This window comes from Megascapheus bottae, chromosome 6 (assembly GCF_031878675.1).
Source record: "Megascapheus bottae isolate mThoBot1 chromosome 6, mThoBot2.hap1, whole genome shotgun sequence".
Lineage (NCBI taxonomy): Eukaryota > Metazoa > Chordata > Mammalia > Rodentia > Geomyidae > Megascapheus > Megascapheus bottae.
The window spans coordinates 78,788,353-78,813,623 of NC_143514.1; the positions used below are offsets into that span (position 1 = coordinate 78,788,353).

At 54.8% G+C, this 25,271-nt stretch overlaps 2 protein-coding genes across 3 annotated transcripts in view; one reads left to right on the forward strand and one right to left on the reverse strand.

The window, feature by feature from the left end:
- Clstn1 (calsyntenin 1) overlaps positions 1 to 11,187 on the forward strand; it is a 70,156-nt gene extending 58,969 nt beyond the window's left edge. For both annotated transcript variants that reach the window (XM_090335879.1, XM_090335880.1), the window contains 8 exons: positions 5,275 to 5,432; positions 5,665 to 5,813; positions 6,340 to 6,566; positions 6,996 to 7,166; positions 7,441 to 7,586; positions 8,501 to 8,636; positions 9,105 to 9,289; positions 9,606 to 11,187. In XM_090335879.1, coding sequence (XP_090192005.1) covers positions 5,275 to 5,432; positions 5,665 to 5,813; positions 6,340 to 6,566; positions 6,996 to 7,166; positions 7,441 to 7,586; positions 8,501 to 8,636; positions 9,105 to 9,289; positions 9,606 to 9,803 — 1,370 coding nt within the window. In that variant the 3' untranslated portion in view covers positions 9,804 to 11,187. The remainder of the gene's footprint in view (positions 1 to 5,274; positions 5,433 to 5,664; positions 5,814 to 6,339; positions 6,567 to 6,995; positions 7,167 to 7,440; positions 7,587 to 8,500; positions 8,637 to 9,104; positions 9,290 to 9,605) is intronic.
- Positions 11,188 to 11,265: 78 nt separating this feature from the next.
- Positions 11,266 to 24,890, reverse strand: Pik3cd (phosphatidylinositol-4,5-bisphosphate 3-kinase catalytic subunit delta). Its single transcript, XM_090335878.1, has 22 exons — positions 24,727 to 24,890; positions 23,562 to 23,790; positions 23,257 to 23,486; positions 22,568 to 22,747; positions 21,957 to 22,106; positions 21,563 to 21,652; positions 19,524 to 19,745; positions 18,567 to 18,663; positions 18,345 to 18,475; positions 17,958 to 18,008; positions 17,713 to 17,880; positions 17,500 to 17,621; positions 17,242 to 17,385; positions 16,975 to 17,074; positions 16,713 to 16,891; positions 16,500 to 16,612; positions 16,243 to 16,321; positions 15,252 to 15,419; positions 14,605 to 14,728; positions 14,178 to 14,323; positions 13,723 to 13,855; positions 11,266 to 13,193 (listed from the first exon to the last, which is right to left on the reverse strand). Exons 1-22 carry the CDS (start codon positions 24,865 to 24,867, stop codon positions 13,056 to 13,058), a joined length of 3,135 nt encoding a protein of 1,044 aa, XP_090192004.1. The 5' UTR covers positions 24,868 to 24,890; the 3' UTR covers positions 11,266 to 13,055.
- Between the last annotated feature and the right edge of the window lie 381 nt (positions 24,891 to 25,271).

Below are 25,271 nucleotides of genomic sequence, written 5' to 3' on the forward strand. Positions count from 1 at the left end.
TCACTGATGGTATCATATATGGATGTAACCCCATCTGTTCAGTAAAGGTGTGTTACCACCTTTTCCCTTTGATCCAGGGAGGGTGCAAATGCTGCACAGGCAGCGTGTAATTGAGGGAACTCATTTATAAGTGCATCTGTTTATTGAAGTTTACAAAAACAGGCAACAGTTAGCAGTCCGAACTCCCAAAGGCTTTAGAGCTAGACATCTTGGTAGGAACTGGCACATGCCATGTTTGAAGAGGATTCTGTGGCTGTATCTACATATGTTTTCTCCATGCATCCTCATAGTCCTATATGTATAGCTAAAGAACCTGAACTCAGAAATAGTGACTCTGTGGTCACTCGGATGATGAATCACAAAGCTGGGACTAGAACCTGACAAACCAGTGCATCCAGAATCCCTACAGGATCCTACCAGACCAAGGATTTGAACATTCCCTGTAGAATTGATTCTGTTGTTGTTGTTGGGCTTGAACTCTGGGCCTGGGCACTGTCCCTGAGCTCTTCAACTCAAGACTACTGCCCTATCCCTGGAACCACAGCACCACTTCCTGTTTCCTAGTAATTAATTGGAAGTAAGAGTCTCAGGCCTGTAACCCTAGTTACTCCTGAGGCTGAGATCTGAAGATCAGTTCAAAGCCAGCCCAGGCACTAAAGAACATGAAACTCATCTCCAGTTAATCACTAGAAAAACAGGAAGTAGAGCTGTGGCTCAAGGGTAGGGCGGTAGCCTTGAGCTGAAGAGCTCAGGGTCAGGGCCTAGACCTAGAGTTCAAGCCCTATGACCCACCAAAAAAAAAAAAAAAGAGTCTCATGGTTTTTAGTGCCCAGGCTGGCTTTGAACCATGGGTATGTAGAATGGATTCTACATACAATATACTGTTTATCGATGAACTCATCAGAGCATGGTGTTCTGTGAACAAGACAGGAGCAGGCTTTATGGTGTGATATAAAGATAGCAATGTGTTGGATTGGTGACAGTTACTGCAAACACTGCCATGGTTTGTCATGGCCTAAAGAGATACTTAAATATCTGAAGTGAATGGAAATAAGTGCTAATTGTTCTCATCCAAGAGAACAGTGGACCCCTCAGACTACTTTGAAGTCAGGATCCCTACTTTGGCCCTTGCACTTGACCTCATCTTCTGTCATCTCAGGCATCACCATCACTACCTGTGCTTGTTAATCAGCTCCTTTGAATATTATATTCTCCCTTTGGAAACATGGCGCTTTAACTCGAATTAGGAAATTATAAAGAGTCAGGCTTGGTACTCGTGCAGGTAATCCCAGCTTCCTAGCAAGTAGAGATCATCCTTTGAGGCTAGCTTAGGTAGAAAGTTATTGAGACCCTATCTCAGCAGCTGGGTATGGTGGCCTGTGCCTGTGGTCATAGGTAGAAGTGTCATGGTCTGAGGCTGGCCCTCAGCAAAGATGCCCTATATGAAAAACAACTAACCCAAAAACCAGGACTCAAGTGATAGAGCACCAAAGACAGTAAAGCAACAAGGCTATGGGCATGGCTAAAGTGGTAGAATACTTCCCAGTAAAAGGGAGGGGGAAGAGAGGAAGAGAGGGGCAGTAAAAGAAAGGAAGAAAGGGAGGGTACACTTGAGATGTATATTGGGTGAATCTTTCCAACAGATCCACAAATTTAGTTCTGGTGACAACTAACCATGAGAAAATGGGGTGTGGAACCCAGCAATAAGAAAGACCTTGTGAGGGACCGGGAGTTTGGCCTAGTGGTAGAGTGCTTGCCTAGCATGCATGAAGACCCGTGTTTGATTCCTCAGTACTACATACATAGGAAAAAAGCCGGAAGTGGTGCTGAGGCTCAATTGGTATAGCTCTAGCCTTGAGAAAGTCCAAGGACAGTGCTCAGGCCCTGAGGTCAAGCCCAGGACTGGCAAAAAAAAAAAAAAAAAAGAACTTACGAAGGATATAGAAATATTTAATTTTTAAATTCAGATTTAATGCCGAGAGTAAGTAATTTCTAACTAGTATTTTAGAAATAAGGGGCCGGAAGTTTGGCCTAGTGGTAGAGTGCTTGCCTAGCATGCATGAAGACCTGGGTTCGATTCCTCGGTACCACATACATAGAAAAAGCCAGAAGTGGTGCTGTGGTTCAAGTGGTATAGCTCTAGCCTGAGAAAACCCAAGGACAGTGATCAGGCTCTGAGCCCAAGCCCAGGACTGGCCAAAATAAAAAAAAAAAAAAAAAAAAAGAAATAAGACTAAAGATACAAGTGTCAGCCTAAATAAACCTTTATGTACCAGAGGTTCACCTGTTGGTTAGAATCAACCATCATGTCCCACCCTGTCGCTTTTGGTTCCTGTTTATTCACAGTGCCTCTGCCATCAAATGGCAATTATTGTTCATCTTCTCTCATCTCCTTTTACCTCAGCTGTCTCAATCTCCTCAGCTAGAAAGATTGGCTTATATTCCTAGACCAAACAAACAAATTCTTTAAACGTTGGTTAACAGGAAGGAGGGCGCCCTCTCTCCTCAGTGATGTGAGCCTCCCTCCTAGCTAGTTCAGTTCCAGGAAGGCCAGGCTGTGGGCAGCAGCTGGATTTCCATGGATGCTGTGTCAGCAGTAACCATGTGCTAAGAAGGAATGGCAGTGGGTGTGGATGTGACACGCCACTTCACTTGGACACACAGGTCTAACCTTACCCCAAGTGTGTCCCACACTTACTACACAGAAGGTCTGAGCTGATTGTCAGCCATCACTGGCAGCGTGAGTGGGGAGCGTTTCTCCTGCAGCATGGTCCAGAACTTGATGTTGTTGCCCACCAGCAGGGCATCAGAGTCGGCCCTGATCTGTAGCTTCTACAGGTGAGGGGTGTGGGCCCGCCCTGAGATTTGTTCGTCTGGGTGAGTTCCTTACCTGGCCAGTCTCCTCCTCAGAACATGCTTTAAAATGCTTTCACTTTTCTGTTGCTGAAAGCTTGGACAGGCAAACTTATATTGAGCTTCCACAATATACAGACTCACCGGGCACCAGCGCCCCATGCTTGCAAATCCTAGCTGCTCAGGAGGCTGAGGTATGAGGATTGTGGTTCAAAGCCAGCCCTGGCAGAAAAGTTCATGAAACTCTATCTCTTAAAAATAAAAAACAAGGGGCTGGGAGTTTGGCCTAGTGGTTAAAGTGCTTGCCTAGCATGCATGAAGACCCGGGTTCGATTCCTCGGTACCACATACATAGAAAAAAGCCGAAGTGGTGCTGAGGCTCAAGTGGTAGAGCTCTAGCCTTGAGAAAAAATTCCAAGGACAGTGCTCAGACCCTGAGCTCAAGCCCAGGACTGGCAAAAAAAAAAAAAAAAAAAAAAAAAAAAACAGAAAAAGCCAGAAGTGGTGCTGTAACTCAAGTGGTAGAGCACTAGCCTTGAGCAAAAAGAGGGACAGTGCCCAAGCCCTGAGTTTAAGCCCCAAGACTGCGGGGGGGGGGGGGGGCGGATGGAGGGACACATACGTGTGTCTTCCTGTGGCTCACACCTATAATCCTTGCTACTCAGGAGGCTGAGCTCCAGAGGATTGCTGTCGGCATGGGTTAGAAAAGTCAGTGAGACACAACATACAAGACAGCCATCAAAAACCAGGGCTGGGGCGGGGAGCTTGGCCTAGTGGCAGAGTGCTTGCCTAGCATGCACAAAGACCCAGGTTCAATTCCTTGGTACCACATAGACCACATACATAGAAAAAGCCAGAAAGTGGGTGTGGCTCAAGTGGTAGAACACCAGCTAAGCAAGAATAACACCCTGAATTCATACTCTAGTACCACCAAAAAAAAAAAAATTGTCTTCCCTGTTTGAAGGTGATGTTGGTCCAGTGCTGCAGTTGAGGTTAAACCTTCCTCCACTGTCCTGCTTTGGTAGCCTAGGTGGAGCATATTATTGGAGTCAGGATGATGAATGCTTTTATTCACTTTATGTGGAAGCTAATTTATGTTCTGACAAGAGGATATTAGAGGACACGATGAAAAGTACCAAAGACACATGGGGTTGCAGATACTCCTTCTCGGGAAAGGTGACTGAGTGTGAGCTTCTATCTACATGGAACATATCTCCAAGGAGGACATCGGGGGAATTTCCTGGAAAATATTTGGGTTTCATGTTTGCTTGCTTCAGAACTGATTTTTGCAGTGCAGTTTGAACACCCTAACCTGTTGGTCCTTTTCTGTTGTCTTTGTCTTGCTTTTCCACAGAGTATTCAGGAGTTGAAAGTGACAATGAAACTGAGCCTGTGACTATGGCCTCCTCAGGTTGCTGGATTTTTTCCCCCTGTATAGTTCACTACTGTGTTTCATTTAAAGATGAGACATTGATTCATTCCATGTCGCATGAAATGCACCAGTTGCCTTTTAGCCCTGATACCTTCAGCTGCTTCCCTGCATTGTGCTTCCCGTCACCTCGTGGGACTTCCTTTTCTGCCTTCTGACAGGGCAGATGACTCATCATGCCATATGCTCCAGGGGTCCTTAGTTCCTCACGGAGCCCCATCCTAACCCCTCTGCACCCTCCCTTACTCCTCCATGGCATGGGGCGGGGGCCACCTCACGGCATTCATGCAGCTGAGCCACAAGACAGGACAAGGCTTGTTTCTGGCTTTTTCTAAACTGACATTTCCTAGCAATCTCTGTCCCTAGCATTAACTTTCCATGTGTGTCCTTATCAGAATGAGGCATGTTTAGATGTTGGCGCTTCGTTATAGTCTGAAGGACTGTCCTCTGGGTGATTGTTTACTTATGGCTTCTTCCCATCCTGTGAAAAACATCATGGGCCTTGGCAAAGCAGCTCCCTGGACAAAGTGTGGCACAGGCTTTAGTGCAGATGGTGACTTCACATCCTTGTGTTCCTGTCATGCTTGCATGGCTTTACCCATAAACATGGGTTTCCAAGGCTAGGGACAGCGGCCCAGAGTACTCAACCCACCAGTGGCAGAGGTTGCAGAGGCTGATGCTGGTAGGAAATGTTGCTGTGCTCCGGAGTGATAGGTTCGGACAAGCTGCTATCACCAGGGACTCTGATAGGATCCCCGGGCTCCTGGGCTTTAGGTAAAGACCACCGCTCCTCTTCTCCAGGCCGTGTGCATGATCATAAAGGATTTAATTTCTCCATTGCGCTTCCATGTAGAGTGCAAGGCTAACAGGATTCGGTTTACACTAACCTGCATGCCCATCCATTGAGCTGCCGCCACCGGTAACACTGCCTTGCAGATGATGCCGCGCCCCTGCTGCGCGCCGCACGCCTCACTTCTCCCCTTCTTCCAAAGGTGGCGACCTACACATGACACAGTTTTTTCGGGGCAACCTGGCTGGTCTGACAGTCCGTTCTGGGAAACTGGCAGATAAGAAGGTGATTGACTGTCTGTACACCTGCAAAGAGGGGCTGGACCTCCAGATCCCTGATGATGGCAGCCGGGGTGTGCAGGTAACAGAGCATTCACCGACCACAGCGCACACATGCGCTGCCTACACACACGGGGCAGTGCTGGGGAGGTGGGCACTGAGCTGGGTGTGTCTGCATCGTGGATGTTACCCTGGTGTAAGAGGGGCTCGTCTCTTTCTCATACCAATTCAAATTGCTGTGGGCATGCGTGATGACAGCGCCGCAGCTGGAGCCTTTGTTCTCCTCCCTGTCCCCTCATACCACCTGATTTCAGATCCAAGCAAGCCCCAGTCAGTCGGTGCTGACCTTGGTAGGAGACGACTTTGGGGAGTTGGACAAAGCCATGCAGCGTGTGTCCTACCTCAACTCCAGGCAGTTCCCCACTCCCGGCATCCGAAGGATCAGAATCACCAGCAATGTCAAGTATGCTCCCCCTCTTCTCTCTCTCTCACTCAACAAACTTATTTCATTCAGTGATCCTTGAGAAGACAATATGTACACTTAGGCGCTTTTTTTGGCCGGGGGTGGGGGGTTGTTTGGTTTTGGCAGTACTGAAGTTTGAATGCAGGATCTCAGCACTTGCTAGGCAAGTACCCTATTACTTGAGGCACAGCCCCAGCCCTTTTTGCTTCACTATTAATTCAGGCAGAAACTTGCGTAGGACTAGCCTCAGACTATGATCCTGCCGTGACACTGCCTCACACATCCTTACTTCCTTTCTAGAAGGGAAGCAAGCTATCATTTGCTCCTCAGGGATTGGAAAATGGCTGTGTTGTGTTAGGAAATGGGTACCTGGAGGGGAGGGGACACTTTCCCCCCTCCCTACCCCACCCTGGGTACTTGTGGAAGCCTGTGGGTACCGCCTCCACAAACCCTCGCAGTTGTGGGTTACAGAGGGCTGTCCAAGCCCTGACAGTCCCTCCCCTCCTCTCCCGCTTTTTGCTGGCAGGTGTTTTAACGAGGCCACTTGCATTGTGGTCCCCCCTGTGGAAGGCTATGTGATGGTTTTGCAGCCGGAGGAGCCCAAGATCAGCCTGAGTGGCATCCATCACTTTGCTCGAGCAGCTTCTGAGTTTGAGAGCTCAGAAGGGGTGTTCCTCTTCCCCGAGCTTCGGATCATCAGCACCATCACGAGAGAAGTGGAGCCAGAGGGGGATGGGGCCGAGGACCCCACAGGTGAGAGTTTTCTGTCTGCCAGAAACCCCTATGCTGCCACTCACCTAGGGACGGAGCGCTTGCTCTCTGTGGGCCTGGGGATTTTGCTGTTTCGGTGCTGTGCATGTCTCTAGACCCTGCTGGTAATTGGAGTCATTACTAGCCTTGAAAACCTCCCTGTGGATGCTTCCAGCTTTTTCTGGGTGACATCAGGCTCAGAGACGCGGCGTGAAGGCCATCCCAGAAGGCCGTCATCTCCATTGCTCTTGTTTGGGACTCACCAGGGCTGGGGATGGAACCCAGGGCCTCTACCACTGGCTGCACCCCCACTTCTTGAGTCTTTCCTTTATCAGCTGCTGGTTCTTAGAAAGGCTTTGTTACTTTGTGCATGAGCCAGCTGTCCATTGAGTCCCAGGCCTCTTGACAGTTTTGGTTGGACCTTTTCTACAGTTCAAGAGTCCCTGGTGTCTGAGGAAATCGTGCATGACCTGGATACCTGTGAGGTCACAGTGGAGGGGGAAGAGCTGAATCCTGAGCAGGAGAGCCTGGAGGTGGATATGGCCCGCCTGCAACAGAAGGGCATTGAAGTGAGCCATTCGGACCTGGGCGTGGTCTTCACAGGTGAGAGGCTGGAGTGGGCCAGAGGCCAGGAATAGAAAATGGAGGCTATTGACCACTGACCCTTTGGGATAGGGAGGGGAAGTAGGTGCTGCTTAGCAAGGGTGGGGCTGAGGCACATTCCCTCCCCTTACCCCCTTCCTTCCCAACCCCGGGCTTTACCTTTTCCCAAACCCAGCTACAAATGTGTTCCCATTATGGCCAATCGAGGTGTCAGACTTGAGCTGTCTGGACCTTTGGGTGTGACCTTTGACACGGCTCTCCCTTCCTCCTGTAGGTGTGGACACTATGGCCAGCTACGAGGAGATTCTGCGCCTCCTGCGCTATCGGAACTGGCACACCAGGTCCCTGCTGGACCGGAAGTTCAAGCTCATATGCTCTGAGCTAAACGGCCGCTACCTCAGCAATGAGTTTAAGGTGGAGGTGAGTCTACGGACTCATGAGTCAGCACTGAGCACACTACACCAGGCCCGGTGTTGGCGAGCTCCAGGTTTCTGGCCTTGCACTCTTTCTCAGCTTCTTTTCTTTTCTTTTTGTGGATCATGGGTCTTGAACTCTAGGCCCGGGCACTGTCCCTGAGCTCTTTCAGTTCAAGGCTACTGCCTATCCCTTGAGCCACAGCCCCACTTCCTGTTTTCTAGTGGTTAATTGGAGATAAGTCTCACATTCTTTGGTACCTGAGCTGGCTTTGAACTGTGATCCTCAGATCTCAGCCTTCTGAGTAGATAGGATTCCAGGCATGAGCCACCATGCCGAGGTTCATGCTCAATTTTCTTTCTTTTCTTTCTTTCTTTCTTCCTTTCTTCCTTTCTTCCTTTTTTTTTTTTTTCCCATTCTGGGCTTGAGCTCAGGGACTGAGCGTTGTCCTTGGGCTTTCCTCAAGGCTAGTGTTCTACCCTGAGCCACCGCATCACTTCTGGCTTTTTCTATGTATGTGGTACTAAGGAAATGAACCTGGTCTTCGTGTATGCTAGGCAGTTGTAAGTCTTGAATCCAGGGCCTCATGCTTGCTTGGCAAGCATTCTCCCACTTAAGCGGCATCTGTGCATCTCCCACCCTTTTGCCTTAGTTATTTTGGGTCTTGGATCCCACATATATGCCCAGGCTAGCCTGGACCTCGATCCTATTTACTCTTCTTGTGTGACGTGGCAGGCAGGTATGAGCTATTGCACTGCCTCTAGGGCTTCCCTTTTTTCCTGGTCACAGATGGTCCCTCTTCCCCTCATGGTTGAGGGACCACGCCATGTGCCTTGCCAGCTACTGCCTGGTATTATCTCTGGGACACCCCGGGTGCAGTGCTGGTCTCAGTCAGCAGTAATGCCCTTCTCTCGCCGCAGGTGAATGTCATCCACACGGCCAACCCCATGGAACACGCCAACCACATGGCTGCCCAGCCACAGTTTGTTCACCCCGAACATCGCTCCTTCGTGGACCTGTCAGGACACAACCTGGCGAATCCTCACCCGTTCGCAGGTAGAATAGCGGGGGGATGGGCCAGGAGTTTGGCCTAGTGGTAGAGTGCTTGCCTAGCATGCACGAAGACCCGGGTTCGATTCCTCGGTACCACATACATAGAAAAAAAAGCCAGAAATGGTGCTGAGGCTCAAGTGGTAGAGCTCTAGCCTTGAGAAAGTCCAAGGACAGTGCTCAGGCCCTGAGTTCAAGCCCAGGACTGGCAAAAAAAAAAATAGCAGGGGGAGCTCTGGAGCCCAAACACTGGCATCCACATAGGGTCCAGGCGGACACCTCATCTCTCTGTCCTTGTAATTACATGTCACACAAGGACAAAAAGTTAACTCATAGCCACAGAGCAGATGTGAGAGTTGAGAAGCCTTTTTCTTGTACCCACCCTGGTCTCTGAAGGTGGGGCGAGGCATTCCCACCAGCCTGTTGACTTAACTGCAGCCGTCAGGCTTGCTTCACCTTCCCATCTCCTCACAGTGGTCCCCAGTACCGCCACGGTTGTGATTGTGGTGTGCGTTAGCTTCCTGGTCTTCATGATTATCCTGGGAGTGTTTCGGATCCGGGCTGCACATCAGCGCAGCATGCGGGACCAGGACTCGGGGAAGGAGAACGAGATGGACTGGGACGACTCCGCCTTGACCATCACCGTCAACCCCATGGAGGTAGGAGCCCACAGCCTGACTGCGAAGCCTGGCCGTGGCCGCTTGCGTCCGCCTGCCCATGGCACAGAGTGTGAATGACAGCTCTCCGAGGTTAGGGGGCCTCGTTTTCAGATGGGTGACCAAGGCTCAGAGGCCTATTGAAGGCCTTACTGCTTCTTTATGCCCGAGTCTTCTCAACAGAGAGCCAGGTACTGTCCCCAGTGGGAGCCTCCCCTTAGGCGCCAGCCTTCTCCTTTCACTGGGGAGTCCGGGGCATTCTCCTTCCCTTGTGGTGATGGAGCCACAGGCTGGGCTTATGCTGCTGTTTGCTTGCCAGACATATGAGGACCAACACAGCAGTGAGGAGGAGGAGGAAGAAGAGGAGGAGGAGGAGAGTGAGGATGGGGAGGAGGAAGAGGATATCACCAGTGCTGAGTCAGAGAGCAGCGAAGAGGAGGAGGGTGGCCCTGGAGATGGCCAGAACGCTACTCGGCAGCAGCAGCTGGAATGGGACGACTCCACGCTCAGCTACTAACGCACGCCCGACCGCCTGCCCTCTGCTTCGCCTGTCCTCCCTTCTCCAGACTCCGCCAGCCTTCCCCAGCCCAGCGGGTCCACGGTGTACAAAGTTATTTGGGCCAGCAGGTCTGCAGACCCCCCACCCCTGTCCGCGTGCTTGGTGTGTAGGACCTTAGGCTCCTGCCCTCTGCCCTCCCTCTGCCAGCTATGCCAGGAGCTGGCGCCTCCTCCCTGGCCGCACTGCTGCCATGGGACTCCCCCTCCCCCCCGCACTGCAACGGCCCCACATGCGGCCAGAGTCCCCTAAGTGCTGGCAGCAAGCCACCGGCCCCTTATCTCCAAGAAGCAGCAGTGACTTGGTGACAGAGCTCGATGTGCTCGAGCTCACCAGGTAACCATCTTTTCTTTTGTTTTTTTAAAGAAAGTTTTTATTTTTTCCAATTAGTGCATGTATAAAATGGCAGAATGGGGGTTAATATGTAGATGACCAACTGACTTTTTAATATTTTGTAAATAAATAGGGATTCTGTGTGTCCTTCGTGCTAGTGTAGTCCAGGAATGTAAAGTGAGGCTGAGAAGGCCAGGCGTGGGGGGGGGGGGGCAGGGTTCCAGTCCTGCCTCAAGCCAGGCTGCAGAGGCTGCTTCACCCCAGCCCTGTCCGGTCTCCTGTGCGGTCAGGGCCCTCGGCTTTGGAGTGCTGCTCACGGGACAGGATTAGGTTCCTAGTTGGGTGTTGGCCGCAAGAGTGACGCAGTGATGCCGTTCCATGGCTTCTTACACACCCCTCCTTTGCCTGGCTGCCCCTGCACACTAGCCTAGACTCCGTGTGCCAGCCTCATACATGAGGCTTTCCCTAGTAGTGCAGGCTTGTGCAGAGCTCACAGACACCGCCGCGGGCACACGTGCCACCTGGCTTATTGGAAGTCAGTGCTGGCCTGAGGGATCTGCCTTCTTCCAAAAGGAGACCCTGAGGCCCAAAGGCAAAGTGCCAGGGTGTCCCCAAACAGACCCCCTTGTTCTCCTCTTCTCCCTGGGGCCCTATGGATACCCCTGCCATCCGGGTGGTGGTGAAGTCTGTACCCCAATAGGCAGGATCCCTCCTTGGGGCTCAGTGGTAAGGTAAAAAGAAAGCAGTCCAATGTAAACCCATGTGAACCTCACACTGCCACAAATGGGAGCTCATTTGTGCCCACCATCCTGGGCCCCTCTTGGTCCTTTGAGGACACTGACAGCTGTGCTATGTTGTGTGGCCGCCCTTCTGTGTCCTGTACTTGTAGCTGCTGTTTCGACGATGGAAAGACACTAAGGCAGAGTGGCGTGTGCTCACGTGTCCCCTTCAGATGTGTATATTGATGCTAGGTCGGAAGGTGTATACACCACAATAAAACTCCCAGCTCTAACTCCAGCCGCACGGGCTGGTTTCCGTCTTGTTTCTGCTTTAACCCCGCAGGCCCTTGTTACTGTTGGAGCCAAGAACATAAGAACGTAAAAAGGCTTTTATTTCTTTTCACCTGCCTTTACCTTGTTCAAAGTTTTCACAGGCCTGTTTTATCATACCATGGATACAGAACTTGCCTCCCTGTACAGAAACATGACATGACTTAAAAAAATAGAAAATATTCTTCTCACCAGGCGCACAGACTGCACACCCAACCCGAATGCCATGGGTATGCAAAATCTGCAGGCCGCATCGGAGCACCCAAACTTGAATAAATAACATAACATGTATACATACACGAGGCTTTTCCTGTCTCAAAGCAAGTGAGGTGTTCTTGGGGGTGCAGCACTGAGTTGGGGAGCAGAGTATGGCTACTGAACAAAGCAAGTTCTCTGCAGTGGTACCAGTTGCTGCTGAATCCCTGGCTCATCAAAATGGAGGGAGCTGGCTCTGGGCTCCTGAAGCTGTGCGCCTGCCCGCGGAAGGGCAGTGCTGTGAGCTCCACAGTGAGCCAGCGGGTCCTGAGTCAGCTGCCAGTGTACCAAGAACAGCACCCACCCATGTATTTTATCACTGGGGGTGCTGGGGTGGAACCCAAGGCCTCATGCTTCTTCAGTATGCTTGGGACTGGTGAACTGTGTTCTCAGCCCACTATGGGCTTTTAAAATCCTTGGTTCAGGGTCTGTCAACAATTACGTTTTGGAAGACTGAGAAGTCCTGAACCTGATCTTGTAAAGTTGCTCTGATCCAGCCCTTTGGGGGAGTCCAAGCTGACCCTGAACTGTTTTGAACTGAATACTTGAGCTAAAATGATTCCACTCACCCTCATGCCACACCCCTGCTGCCTCCCCACAGCTCCCCAGGTAGTCTGAGGTGGCCAGATTACAGTGCTCTAACTGGGGACATGGGCACAGCGTCCCTCCCCTGCACAAGCATGCGTTTCTGTTTATGGCTGTTTGTTCCTTAAGACGTTCTCAGAAGGTAATAACTAGCATGGAGAGATCTGGGGCTGAGCCCGAGAGGCTTCCCCATCACTGCACTGAGGATGTCATGGTGGCTTCCTGCCACTCCGGTTTGTGACCAGGCGAGCCCACCTCCAGGCTTCTCACAGGGCCAGCATGTGTTACTGCACTGGGCGGGAGCTCCATTCTCCCCAGCGGCAGAGGCTCAGGGAGAAATCTGGCTGTTTCCTTACCCGCAAATGCAAGAGGTGGGGGGGCTTCCCCATATCCAAGAATCATGTCACTTCCGCTGTGGAGAGCAAGTGTCCCTGAGTCTGGACGGCACCCCACTTCCTCAGGAGCTTCCCAGAGCTTGGTCAGTGGGTATCACTGAGTGGGCCACCCAAAGGTGGCAGAGGTGAGCTGAGGACTGAGGTGTTGCGCCTGGCTGGGAGGTGCCACGTGAGCACCGGGGGCGCCGAGATGCAGGGCATCGGATGGGAGCCTGGGAAGGCTTTTCCTAGAGAACGGTGAGCACTGCCAGGTGAGGATCCACCAGCTGGTCGATGTGGGTGAGAGGCCTCAGCTGAGAGGAAGGCTCAACCCTGAGGTGCCCAGCTCACAGTGCTCTGATTGGAGCCGCGGGGCAGTGCCCTTCCCTGCCCAGGTGCACTTCCCTTTATGGCTGTTTGTTCCTTAAACGTTTGGAGTCAAATAAATAACCAGTGTAAACAAAAGGCAATTGTGTGGCTCTTTCCTATGAGGTGGAGCTCAGGCTTTTGGGCTCCTTTTAAGATGACTGAGGTGCCTGGCCCCTAGGACCAGCGGTTTGCTGCTCTCGGCCCAGAGCCAGCGGGGCACAGCGTGCGCCGCCGCCAGGGCAGGGCTGCTATTGCCTGTTATCTTTCGACACGTTGTGCGCCATCCAGTTCACTTTGGTCTTCCAGCTCTCCCGCAGCGCCTCGTTGAACTTCACCCGGAAGTGCTTTAGTGCCTCCTCCTCCGTTTTCCCCAGGGCCAGAGAGTCCTGAGAGAGTCATTCCAGCGTCAGTGTCCCCACCCCGTCTCCCAGCCCCATCTGCCTGCCTGTTGTTCCCCTAGGGGATGGGAGATTTGCTGAAGGGGGTCCCGAGAGCTCCCAGCGGACTCATCTCTAAGCTGCCCAGGCCTGAACCACTGCCATGGGGTCTCGCCCTGACTGGGAGGAAGGAGGAGAAGGAGGGGCTTTAGGAGGTGCAGGCTCTGCAGCCTGCCCCATCACTCAAAAACACGGAGGTGGGTAGAAAGAAGCCATCTTGTGGAGGGGGGCAGAAGCTTAGCCCAGGCAGCCCTTGTGCACAAGCAGGGCCTGGTGACCCAGGATGGCCGTGGGGCGGCTCATCTAACTGCAGCTCTGAGTCCAGCTCGCTTGACAGCACTGGCCACTTCTCAGCAGACTCTGCTGCTGGGACGTGGGAGAGCATGAGGACCCCTTTAGCGGGAACACCCTGTAAGATCCTTTAGCCCACATATTGCTCAGGCAAGCATCCTGCCTGGCACAACTGTGCCTGGCCCACCTTGAGATACTGGATGTCTTTGGAGCAGCTGAGCTCAGGCAGGCCTGCCGCCCGCATCAGAGCGAAGAGGTGGAGGAAGAGGAGCCCGTGGCGCCGCAGGATGGTGTAGGCTCTTTCACAGTAGCCCCGGAACCTGCAGTGTGGAGGCAGAGCAGGTGAGGCCCCACATCCTCCCTGCCAGCCCAGCCCAACACTGCCAAGCAGCTGCCCCTATCCTGGTGCACAGGGCCCTGGGTTCCTCTAGCTAAACCCCAGCTTGCTTCCCACATGGCCCATGGACACCCTCCCTCCCAGCCCCCAAAGCACATCCAGGTCTGGGGTTCCTCTGCTGAGAACGTAGAAATACCTTACAATTACCAGTAATGAGGAGCTAGGGGCCAGGAGTGGAACTGAGGCTGAGACCCTGCTTTGCCCAGAAACCTCAGCGCCTTCCCTGGGGGCCCTGCCACCCTCACCGTTCAAACTTCTCACTGTTGTTAGTCTTCCCCTGCTGAATCACGTGCACAAAGTCATAGGTGAGGATAAACGGGACTCGCTCACGGTTGATTCCAAACTTGGTCTTGAAATTTCCCAGAAAGTGGCCAAAATCGATGTGGAACAACTAAGGGAAAGGAAGAGGGGGCACTCAGAGGAGAAGGGGAATGAAAAGAAGGCTGGGATGCCATTCTGCGATGGGGTCTTACTCTAGTGTGCATGAGACCCCTGGCCCCAGCACCTCAGGAAGAAAGGGACAGAGCGGGAAAGCATGGCAAAGGAAGGACAGAGCGTTTCTTCAGGGAGAAGGGAGCCAGCTGTGCTCAGGAAGTTAGTGTACAGGACACAAGAACAGGCTGTGGGCCTGATAGACAGGCCTGTGGGGCAGCTGCTTGCTCTGCCCCCTACCTGCCCACTCTCTCGGATCATGATGTTGTCACTGTGCCGATCACCAATGCCCAGTACGTAGGTAGCCACACAGTAGCCAGCGCAGGAGAGCGTGAACTCCTCGATGGCTCGATCCAGGGCCTCCCTGGGTGAGAAGAGCCAAAGCTGTGGCCACAACTGTTTTGCAGCCCCTTTCCCCTCCCCTTGAACCTGGCCTTGTGATGCTTTTCATCAGAGGCACACAGTGGACCCATGCCAGAGCTTTCACCTAAGGATAGCTTGCAGATCTTGAAGCCACCCCCCACCATCCCCTGTCACCATGGAGAAAAGCTGAGGCAGGGGAATGGTACTGAATGGTAACAGGCCACCCAGAGAGCAAGGCTGACAGGCATTTGACTGGAGCCATCTCAGGCCTCCAGGCTCAGGCAAAGTCCTAGATGACAGCAGTTGTGTGAGGCCATTCCAAGCAAGGCCAACAGAACAATTCAACTGAGCTCAGTGAGAAATGGTGATTGCTTTAAGGCTTTAAGTGTTAATAGAATTACAAAGCAATCGCTAACTGGCCTGTCCCAACCCAGACAGGTTATTTCCTGGCTCAGCCAGGTAGCACAGAGTTAGTACAAAGCCAGCCCTTCTTGCATGGTGCCTCTCAGGAGAGACAGACCTACCCAGGATTCTTGGACTTGAGCCAGTTGAGCAGGGCATCCTTGTTGAAGGCAGCTGTGGCCGCCATATTGCTTTTGTTCAGCTGGATGTTGGCTATGGTGTCCGAATGGAGCACTACCTCAATGAGACCCATGTGGTCACCGGTGGGGAGGCAGCCGTAGGGGGTCATCCTACACAAGTTGGGGGGGGGAACGTCATGGTCAAGGGCTCTCCGTGGACTATGGGGCCCCAGGAGTTAGAGGCATACACACAAAAAGAAGCACAGGGAAGCTGGGTGACTCATTCCTGCAGTCCTAACTATTCAGAAGGCCGAGATCTGAGGATCAAAGTTTGTGAGACTCACATCTCCAATTGACTACCAAAAAGCTGGAAGTGGTGGTGTGGTTCAAAGCTGAAGGACAAGCTGGGCATGGTGACTCACCCCTGTAATCCTAGCTACTCAGGAGGCTGAGATCTGAGGATCAAGGTTCAAAGCCAACCCAGGCACAACTCTAATGAACCTCTAGAAAATGGGAAGTAGGGCTTGGCTCAAGGGTAGGGTGATAGCCTTGAGCTGAAGAGCTCAGGGACAGTGCCTAGGCCATTAAGCCCCATAACCCACGCATACACACACACACACAAAAAAAAAAAGCAGAGGGACAGTGCCCAGGCCCTGAGTTCTAGTCCCAGGACTAGCACAACAAAATAAATCACAGAGGACACTGTTGCTCAAGTTGCTGCAGAGAGGAAAAGCACCAGTACTTCTGAGAGGCAATTCACCCCGGCTAAGCTTGGGTTGGTTCTGAAGCTAGGGGGCTTGGAAGAAGGATGCTGCTGCTTCCCAAAGCAGGCGGAGAAGCGAGGCAACGTGGGAGGGAAGGAGGCAGATGCCAGGAATGACTCCCGGCCTTCTCAAGCTGCCCTGTAGCCTCCCAGCTCTGAGAACGGCCCCTTTCCCAGCCAATGCCATGATAACAACTCTAAGCGGGGACCCTCCCAAGGCCCTGGCCCTACCTCAGGTCCAGGCCCTCCTGCTTCCACAGGACGTCCATGAGCTGGATCATCTGGAGGGTCAGCATGTCCTGGCGGAGGTCTGCAGTGGTCAGAAGAGGAAGAACACGGAGTTCTCCTGGGTTCTCCTGCCGGGCCCTGCAGGACCCTGTCCTCTGCAGCTCCTTCCCCAGGTCCCCCAGACACAGGACAGGACAGGACAGGACAGGGAGGAGATGGGCTTGCCCAGATCTTAGCAGGTCTCCTGACCCCTGACTCACCATCCCCATTCTTAAACATGATGCCCACGCTGCCAGCGCTGCCCGCCTCCTCGCTGCCATACATGATCCACAGGGGCTTCATCTTGGAGTCCATGAAGGTGCACTGCTCCACACTGTGGCCGGGCAGAACACGGCAGGGGTGAATCCACAGGTCCTGAGGGGCGGGGGTTGGGGAGGGAGCTTCCCCACGGGAGGAGAGGGGCCTGTGCTTACCAGACTTCCTCCAGCAGAGTGCTGGGGTCCAGCGGGGACTGCAGGTGGGAGAGGGCCTCCATGTAGGCATCCTGGCGCATGCACAAGTGCATCAGCTCCTTGGTCTGGGGCTTGGTGGTCTTCTGGGAGCTCACCTTCACGAAGTCATTCAGCGCCTTCAGCTTGCTCAGTGCTTCCCCCTAGTGGGGGACAGTGGGAAGACAGCCTCGGCAGGTGGTTCTAAAGGAGTTGGTGGGCGGGTCCCTGGGACGGGGCGCCTCACCTGTTTCATCAGCACCTTCATGTGGTGGGTGCAGCCCCTGCAGTAGGCCTCCATGATGAGGCCGAAGCGCAGGGCCACAGACGGCACATGCATCTCAGAGCTGGAGGAAAGGAAAAAGGCTGAGTCTCACCAGGCAGAGCCACACGGCCCCTCCCAGCCCGGAGGAGCCCCAGGGGGGACCTGAACACCCCGGCCTGCTAGAAACACAAGGTCAGCAGGGCCTTCCTGGGAGGGTCCCAAGGAGCCAGCCAGAGTCTGTCCAGCTACCGAAGGTGCCAGAAGAGGAAGTGGCCGATCTTGCGGTTGGCCAGGGCCCGGTCTAGCAGGAATTTGGTGAGTTCGCAGTCTAGGTAGGACTCATACTTGAGCACCTGCACCAGCTGCAGCAGGTACTGGAAAAGCTCGTCATCCCTGCAGCAAAGGAAGGCCGGGCGTGTGAGGCTGGTGGAGCCCGGCCAGGTTCACCGCTGCCAGCACCCACTCCCCGGGGCCGGGGCTAGGCCCTCACCAGGAGCCAGCACTCACGTCAGTTTCCGCAGAGACTTGATGGCAAAGGAGCCCACGTGGCAGTCGGGGAAGCTGAAGTCCAGCAGCTCCAGGGCGCTCAGGACGGGCAGCTCGGGCCAGGAGCACAGCAGGTAGAGCATCTGGGAATGGGTGCTTGTGGTCAGGTGGTGGCTGGGTGGACCCTGCTCTCTGTCCCCCAGCTCTGCCCCCCGGCCACTCCCGCCTGCCCACCTGGGCCACATCCTCATGCTTGTTCCACTTAGTGACCAGCAGCAGGCGGGCCAGCGCCTCTGGGAAGCGTTCCTGGATGTGATGCCTCAGCTTCCACACCAGGTCTTTCTCGTGCTCGTATAGCTCCCCAGAACCCCGGCGCTCCAGGATTTCCTGCAGCTGCAGCTGCTGAAATGCACCGGCCATGAGGGACCCAGCCTCCCCCAGCTCCACCCCTGCCCGGGACACCCCCCCCACCTGCTCACCTCCTCCTCCGTGGCTCGTGCCCGCTCCCCATGATGGCCCAGCTCCAGGATCTGCAACAAACCCCACTGCTGTCAGCTCCCAGGGCTCAGACCCGCCCAGCAGAGCCCAGCTCTGGGCATCTGCACCATGGTACTGGTGCCTACTGCTCTGTCTTGGGCACTACAGGGTGTCTGGCAGCATCCCTAGCCTCTACCTCTGACATGCCAGGAGCCCCCCTCCCATTAACACCCATGTTCCCTGGTGGGGAAAGGCCCCTAGAAGCCCCCGATGGGCATGGCGACCCACGCAGCAGGCACCAGCCACATATCCTGGCGTGGTGCGGGTCAGCCCGTGGAGGAGCTGCAAAGGCAGAGGGCCCTGGGGCCACAGGACAGGCGCACACTGACCTTGTCCAGGGCGGGGTAGTGAACAGGGTGGGGGGACACCCCAGGCAGACAGATCAGCAGCGTCGCCGCACTCTCCGTGTTGGGGTTGCTGCGCACGGTGCCCGAGGGGTTCAGCAGCTCTCCTTTCTCATCTGAGCACGGGCACAGGCCGAGTTGCACAGGGCATGCGCAGGCCCTCCCACGCCCTCCCTCCAGCCTCCCCTGCCCAGGGTTGGGGTCTACCTGGGACAGAAGGCCACATGTAGAGGCAGCGCTCTCCCGTCTTGAGCTGGTTCTTGTAGTCAAACAGCATGAGGTTGGCCCAGGCAATGGGACAGTCCTGGAAAAGGACGCTGGGGGTCAGCGCCAACTCGGCTCATCTCAGATGGGGAGCTGCCTCCAGGCCACACAGGAGAGAAGACCCCATCCTCTGAGGTCCCCCTACCCTGAGTCTCTAAGGAAGCCAGGGAGTGGGAGGACCCACTGATTCTCCTCCCTCCCTTTCCTCCCCCCTCCGTCCCTCTCTCCCTCCCTCCCTTCCCTCCTGCCTTCCTTCCTTCCTTTCCTTTCCTTTCCTTTTCTTCCCTCCCTCCTTTCCTTCCTTCTTTCCTTCCTTTTTTTTTTTTAATGCTAGTACTAGGGTTTGAACTCAAGGCCTAGGCACTGTCCCTTATTTTTTATTCTTTCTCTCAAGGCTGGCATTCTACCATTTGAGTCATACCTCCACTTCTGAGTCTTTGCTGATTAATTAAAGCTAAAATTCTCACACACTTTCCTGTCCAGACTGGCTTGGAACTGTGATCCTCCTATCTTAGCCGGCTGAGTAGCTGGGATTACAGGCATGAGCCACCCGTGTCTGGCTTTGATTCCTCTTTCTTGTTGTGGTCCCAGTGATGAAGCCACACATCACCTCTTGCCTGCTTCCCTGCTCCTGGCTTCTAGAGAAAGCTCAGAACCAGCTCCAATAGCCACTGTGCTGGCCCAGCTTGCTTGGCACGAGTCAGAAGGGCCAAGGGGCCAGTCATGACCTGGGCCGACTCAAGATTCGGCCACAGTCCCACCACCCTGGGTCAGCCTGCTCATGCCTGGTTACTGAAGCAGGGCTAGCCTGCAGACAGGCGGGGAGGTTGGGCTCCCAGGCCCACAAGTGGCTGTGCCGGCTGTGTGAGACACAGCCCCTTCCTGGCCAGCCCTACCTACCGCCTTCTTGGACTTCTTCTTGGTGGAGCGAGCCTTCTTGGTCTTCTCCACCACGGCGTAGAGCGCGAAGCAGAGCCGGGCCATGCGGGGAAGGTCACACACGCTGATGTCAAACTCCAGCCGCTGCTGCCACACAGGCTCCGAGCACACACTCACCTCCGAGCTTGACACAGTCTTGCACAGCATCTCATTGCCATGGAAGAGTCCGGCCTGGACTACCAGCTGCGGGGCGGGGGATGGCGCAAGGTGATGGGGTGAGGCCTGGGGTCCCTCTGTCTCTCAGGTCCCCCCCATGAATTAATCCCTCCCTCAAATAGCCTTGTACTTTGGGGCAAGGGAGTACTGGGGTTTGAACTTGGAGCCTTACACATGTCAGGCAAAAGCGCTACCATTTGAGCCACGCCCCTAGCCCTTCAAATGCCCTTGTGCTCACAGGCATCTGGATCTAGACTTCCTACATGGAGGAAGAGGGTCCAGCAAATACCATGGGCTGTAGACCACAGCTGGACAGGTGATCAAAGCAGGGAGCCACTGTAGCTGAGTGCCGACAACTCGATCTCAGAGCCAAGATCCGTTTCCTCATTGAGGTTGGATGATTCTAGGTGCCTCTGGCGCTAACATCCTCCAGCTCCCTTTTCAAGCAGTCTTGGCCACTGAGCATGCCCTGTCCAGCTCCAGCAGCACCTCGTCCAGCGGAAGCCTGCCAGCCATCCTGAGAGCCCTGCCCATCCAATCCATGTTTCCCACCAGGCTTGTAAAATCACCCCAACCCAAGGAGTCTGAGGTGTGAGGATCAGGCTTTAAAGCATCCTGGGCACAAAAGTCTGAGACTCTTTTTTTTGCCAGTCCTGGGCTTGAGCTCAGGGCCTGAGCACTGTCCTTGGACTTTCTCCAGGCTAGAGCTCTACCACTTGAGCCTTAGCACCACTTCCGGCTTTTTTCTATGTATGTGGTACCGAGGAATCGAACCCGGGTCTTCATGCATGCTAGGCAAGCACTTTAACCACTAGGCTAAACTCCCGGTCCCAGTCTGCGACTCTTATCTCCATTCAACTACTGAAAGTATAGCTGTGGCTTAAGTGGAAGAGCACTGCCCTCAAGCAAAAGAAGCTCAGACAGTGCCCAGGCCCCAAGTTCAAGTTCAAGGACCAGCAGTCCCCTCACCCCCAACAAAAGTGACCAGGCAAGAGACCTGGCCTCTGTGGACCCAGGTATCACATCCTACAAGCTGGACTGCAAGTCTGGCTCAGTAGCAGCCAGATTCTGGTGGCTCACATCTGCAATCCTAGCTACCCAGGAGGCTGAGATGCGAGAATCAAGGATCAAAGCCAGCCTGGGCAAAACAGTCCTTGAGAGTCTTCGTTCCAATGAACCACAAAAAATGCCTGAGGTAGAGCTGAGACTCAAAATGGTAAGAACTAGCCTTGAGTGCAAAAGCTAAGAGAAAGCACCCAGAACCGACTTCAAGCCCCAGATCGGATCTACGTGAGCGCCCATGTGCATACATACAGACACCCACACAGACACACACACCCACCCCCTCCACCCCGACCAGCAGTTGTGTTTGGGTGTATATGGAAGTGTTTTAACAGTGTCACAAACTTCCAGACTGTCCTCGAAACCCAAAGGGAGGCTTGGCGCCCCTGCCCCCAGGCCCTGCACCCCCTCAGACTGCAGGCACATCCAGGTGTCTCTGAGAACACCCTGCACTGGCTCAAGCGCCCCCTCCTTGCACTTCACACCTCCCCAGCCTGCACCTCTTTCATCCCCACAACCAACACCAAAGCGAAATACCCAGAAATGGGCTCATCCTGGTTTCCACGAATCAGCCTGTGGCCCACTGGGCCGCCCCCCCTCCCCTCTTCCTGTTTTGCAGTGGCTCACAGCCACTGCACACAGGGGATTCTGGGTAATGTGGTCAGGTGGCTTTCGTGTGACACCTCCCCCTTGTTCCCCTGCCTCCCCCTCCAGCCTACAAACACATTGTTTGTGATAGAAACCCACGGGCTCCCTCGCCCGGCCCAGCAGCTCCCACATACCTTCATCCTCTCATCTGCATTCACCTTGCCGCCCTGGATCAGCTCGATGCAGAATGCCTGCTCTAGGGACCACAGCGACGCTGAGCAAGGCTGGGGGACAGGAGGGGGCAGAGTCTATGACATGGCCCCAACATTGGTCCCCAACAGCAACCTTCTCCAGAAAACCTCCTCACCCCCTATACCCCCAGGTCAACAGAGAAGGGCCAGTTCTCAGGCTGTACTGACAGGCCTGGCACCAGGCCTGGGAAGATGGCCTCCCTTCCCAAAGTCCCAAGCCTCTTCATGGACCAACCAAGGACCCTTGGACCTGTGGCTATCCTAGGGTGCTGCCCAACAGGCAGCTGGACCACAGGAGAAAGGAAGGGAGGGAGGGGGAGGAGAGCACCTCTCTCACCTTCTTGGCGGGAATGGGGGGCGGCTTGGCGCGTGGTTTCTGGACCTGGGGAGTGGGGTTGCTTTGCTCATCCCGCATGGCGAGGATGGAGGACGAGTGGACCATGGTCAGGTGGGGCGTCCGTCCGCTGTGCAGGCAGCTGCAGATGTACTGGGGGGGGAGGGTTGCAGGGTCAGCTGCCCATGGTGGCTCTTCCCATCCTGGGCCTTGAGAGCCCCAACACTTCTGCCAACTCCCACACTCAGCAACAGCATATTCTGGGAGGGCGTGCGTGTGTGTGCGTGTGTGTGCGAGTGTGTGTGTGTGTGTGTGTATGTGCTGGTCCTAGGACTTGAACTCAGGGCCTGGGCACTGTTCCTAAGCTTTTTGGCTCAAGGCAAGTGCTCTACCACTTAAGCCACAGAGCCACTTCTGGCTTAATTAGAGATAGGAGTTCCATGGCGTTTCCTGCCCAGGCTGGCTGCGCCTCTTGAGTAGCTGCCACAGGCGCCTGACTGGTTCTTCACAGTGAGCCCAAAGCCCCGGCTGATCTGATCGCTCAAGACAGACCCAAAATATCCCCGTCCCCCACACGGTGTCCCTAGAGCAGAGCAGTCAGGAGCGGAGGTCACCTGGAACTGGCAGAGGGCGTAGCTGCCGTAAAGGTACTCCTGCCTCCCGTTCACCCGCAGCGCGTAGTCCTCGGGCTGCTCGGCCAGGCACTGCCGGAACACCGTGGCCTTCTTCCGCAGGGCGCAGGCCATCAGCGCCAGGGGCTTGTCTGCGCTGGACACCTGGAAGGTGAAGCTTTCCTGGGGACAGAGGGAGGGTCAGGCCGGGGCCGGGCAGGCCTCCCGAGCTCCTGGGCCACAGCCACCCTGAATGTGAGCCCACGGGGGAAGACACCTAGCCAACACCTAAATGCGGGGCCAGAGAATCGATGGGCCCCTGGCGCCTGCGCCCAGTCCAACTTGCCCTGTGGACATCTGGCTACTGCCTCCGCGTGCCTGGAGCCCTGGCAAATGCTATCTTACACTTCTTAGCTACTCATGAGGCTGAGATATGAGGAGCACGGTTCAAAGCCAGCCCAGGCAGAGAAGTCCATGAGACTCTTAGCTCCACTAAACTACTCAGAAAAGCTGGGAGTGGTGCTGTGGCTCAAGAGGTAGATCGCTAGCGTTGAGCAAAAGAAGCTCCTGAACAGTGTGCAGGCCCTGGGTTCAAGCCCCAGGACAAGGATAGATTTGGGACCTTGTGGGTAAATGAGGAGTTGAATGGGAGCCAGGGTCTCACAGCTGGGACACAGGAGCCACGGGCTCACCTCACTGCCCTCGAACTTGACATTAACCAGCAGGGTCTGGTTGGGGGTCCGCAGGGTGCCCGCCCCCCAGCCCCTGGCCGAGGGCTCCAGCTGCAGGGGGAAGCTGTACTGCAGCCAGGCCTCCCAGCCCAGCTGCTGGCGGTGCGCGGCTGCCTCCTCGCAGAACTGGCGCATCTTGGCCCGGAAGTCGTTCACTTCTGGGTCCCGCAGGGAGTCGAACTCATGGAGGCCTGCAGGGTGAGGCCAATGGTGAGCCCAGAGGCCAGGGGGCACCCAGCGGGGTGACTGGGGCGCCTGCAGGGTACCTTTGCCGATGAGCAGGCTGATCTGTGAGTTGATGAGCTTCTTCACACGGTCGCCCTCCCGGGCCACCAGGCGCAGCACGGGCAGGAAGGGCTGCACGTCGCACAGCCTTCGCTGCTCGTCCTCCAGCTCCTGCTGCTCCGCCGTCTGGTTGACGCAGGTGAACACGTAGGCCTCGGGGTCGCTGAGCATGTGGAAGAACGGCTCGTACTGGGCATGGTGCCAAAGCACCTGGGAGGGACAGGCCTGGTCAGTCCCCGCTGGCCTGGGGGCCCAGCCCGCGCAGGAGGGCAAGCTGGTCCTGGGGCTTGAACTCCGGGCCTGCGCACCGTCCTTGAGCTTTCTCAAAGCTAGCGCTCTACCACTTAAGACACGGTATCATGTCCAGCTTTCTCTGTGCATGTGGGACCGAGTCATCAAACCCTGGGCTTCTTGCATGTGAGGCAAGTACTCTACCACTCGGCCACACTCCCGGCACAGACATTTTGTATTTTAAGAGTCGCATGGACTTTCCCGCCCAAGCTGGCTTTGAATCTTCATCCTCAGATCTCAGCCTCCCAAGTAGCTAGGATTACGAGTGTGAGCCACTAAAGCTGGACTCTAGATGACATTTCTAGAGCCAAGGCCCACAGGCTCTTCAGTGGCCAGTTGTGGTAAGAACCACCATCTCCACTGCCTTCTAGTCCAGTAGCCAGTGATGCAGCCATCTAGCAAGAGGAAGGGGGCACTGCTAAAGGGGAAGCAGAATTCGGAATAGCAAGTGGAGGTTAACCAAAGTTTACAAATGATCCTTGGGAACTTTACATCTTTTAAAATTCACATCTAAGCCAGGCTCCGGTGGCGCAATGCCTGGAACTCCAACTACTCAGGAGCCTGAGATGCGAAGATCACAGTTTGAGGGCAGCCCAAGCATCAAAGCCCATGAGACTCATCTCCAACGAATCACCAAAAGGCCAGAAGGAGAGCTGTGGGCACTAGTGGTAGAGTGGCCAGCTAACCTTGAGTGACAAAGCTAGGGGACAGCTCGCAGGTCCTGAATGCAAGCCCCAGTACCGGCACCTACACACACACACACACACACACACACACACACACACTGAAGACTTCGCAAGTTTGGGAAATGATGTCTGTGTGTCTGTCTTTGACATACTGTGGTGGCGGCCATACCTGCTTGATGGTGCTGAGATTGGCATTACGGGACACGGGGAAGTTGAGATAGACCCCAGTGGGCAGCAAGAAGTCCACCACCACGCTCTGATTCTCCTCCTTGGTCCAGAACTCCATGGGGCAGTCCACTCCAGGGGACATCCTGCCCTGTCACTTCTCACAGGCCAGCTGCTCTGAAGAGGGAGGAGGCACAGGGGAGTGAGCAGGAAGTGTGGGTCTTCTGGATGTGGGGCCTCCTCCTGTGCAGGCAGCTGGCATGGGCTCCTACCACACCCCACTATCCTGCGGGTCCCACTGCCTCCACCAGAGGCAATGACACCCTGGGAACAGATCCACGCCAGCTCCTGGCCCAGCCATTTTCCCTCAGAAATACACACATCAGAGAGGCCCCATCACAGCGCTGGCAAGGAAACACCAGGGCAGGCAGGGAGGCCGGGGTCCAGGGAGGCCCCGCTCTAACCAGGAATCCACTTGGTTGAAAATGGCTTTGGCCATGTAACAACTGGCTGGATAGCTTCATCATTCTGCCCCACCCCCGTCTGCCC

Excerpts from the sequence above, each read along its gene's own strand:
- Pik3cd (XM_090335878.1), bottom strand. The coding sequence starts at position 24,867 with ATGTCCCCTGGAGTGGACTGCCCCATGGAGTTCTGGACCAAGGAGGAG. Across the intron at positions 18,476-18,566 it reads CATGTGGCCTTCTGTCCCAG|ATGAGAAAGGAGAGCTGCTG; the intron begins GTAGACCCCAAC and ends GCCCGTGCTCAG. Across the intron at positions 18,009-18,344 it reads ACTACCCCGCCCTGGACAAG|ATCCTGGAGCTGGGCCATCA; the intron begins GTCAGTGTGCGC and ends GGTTTGTTGCAG.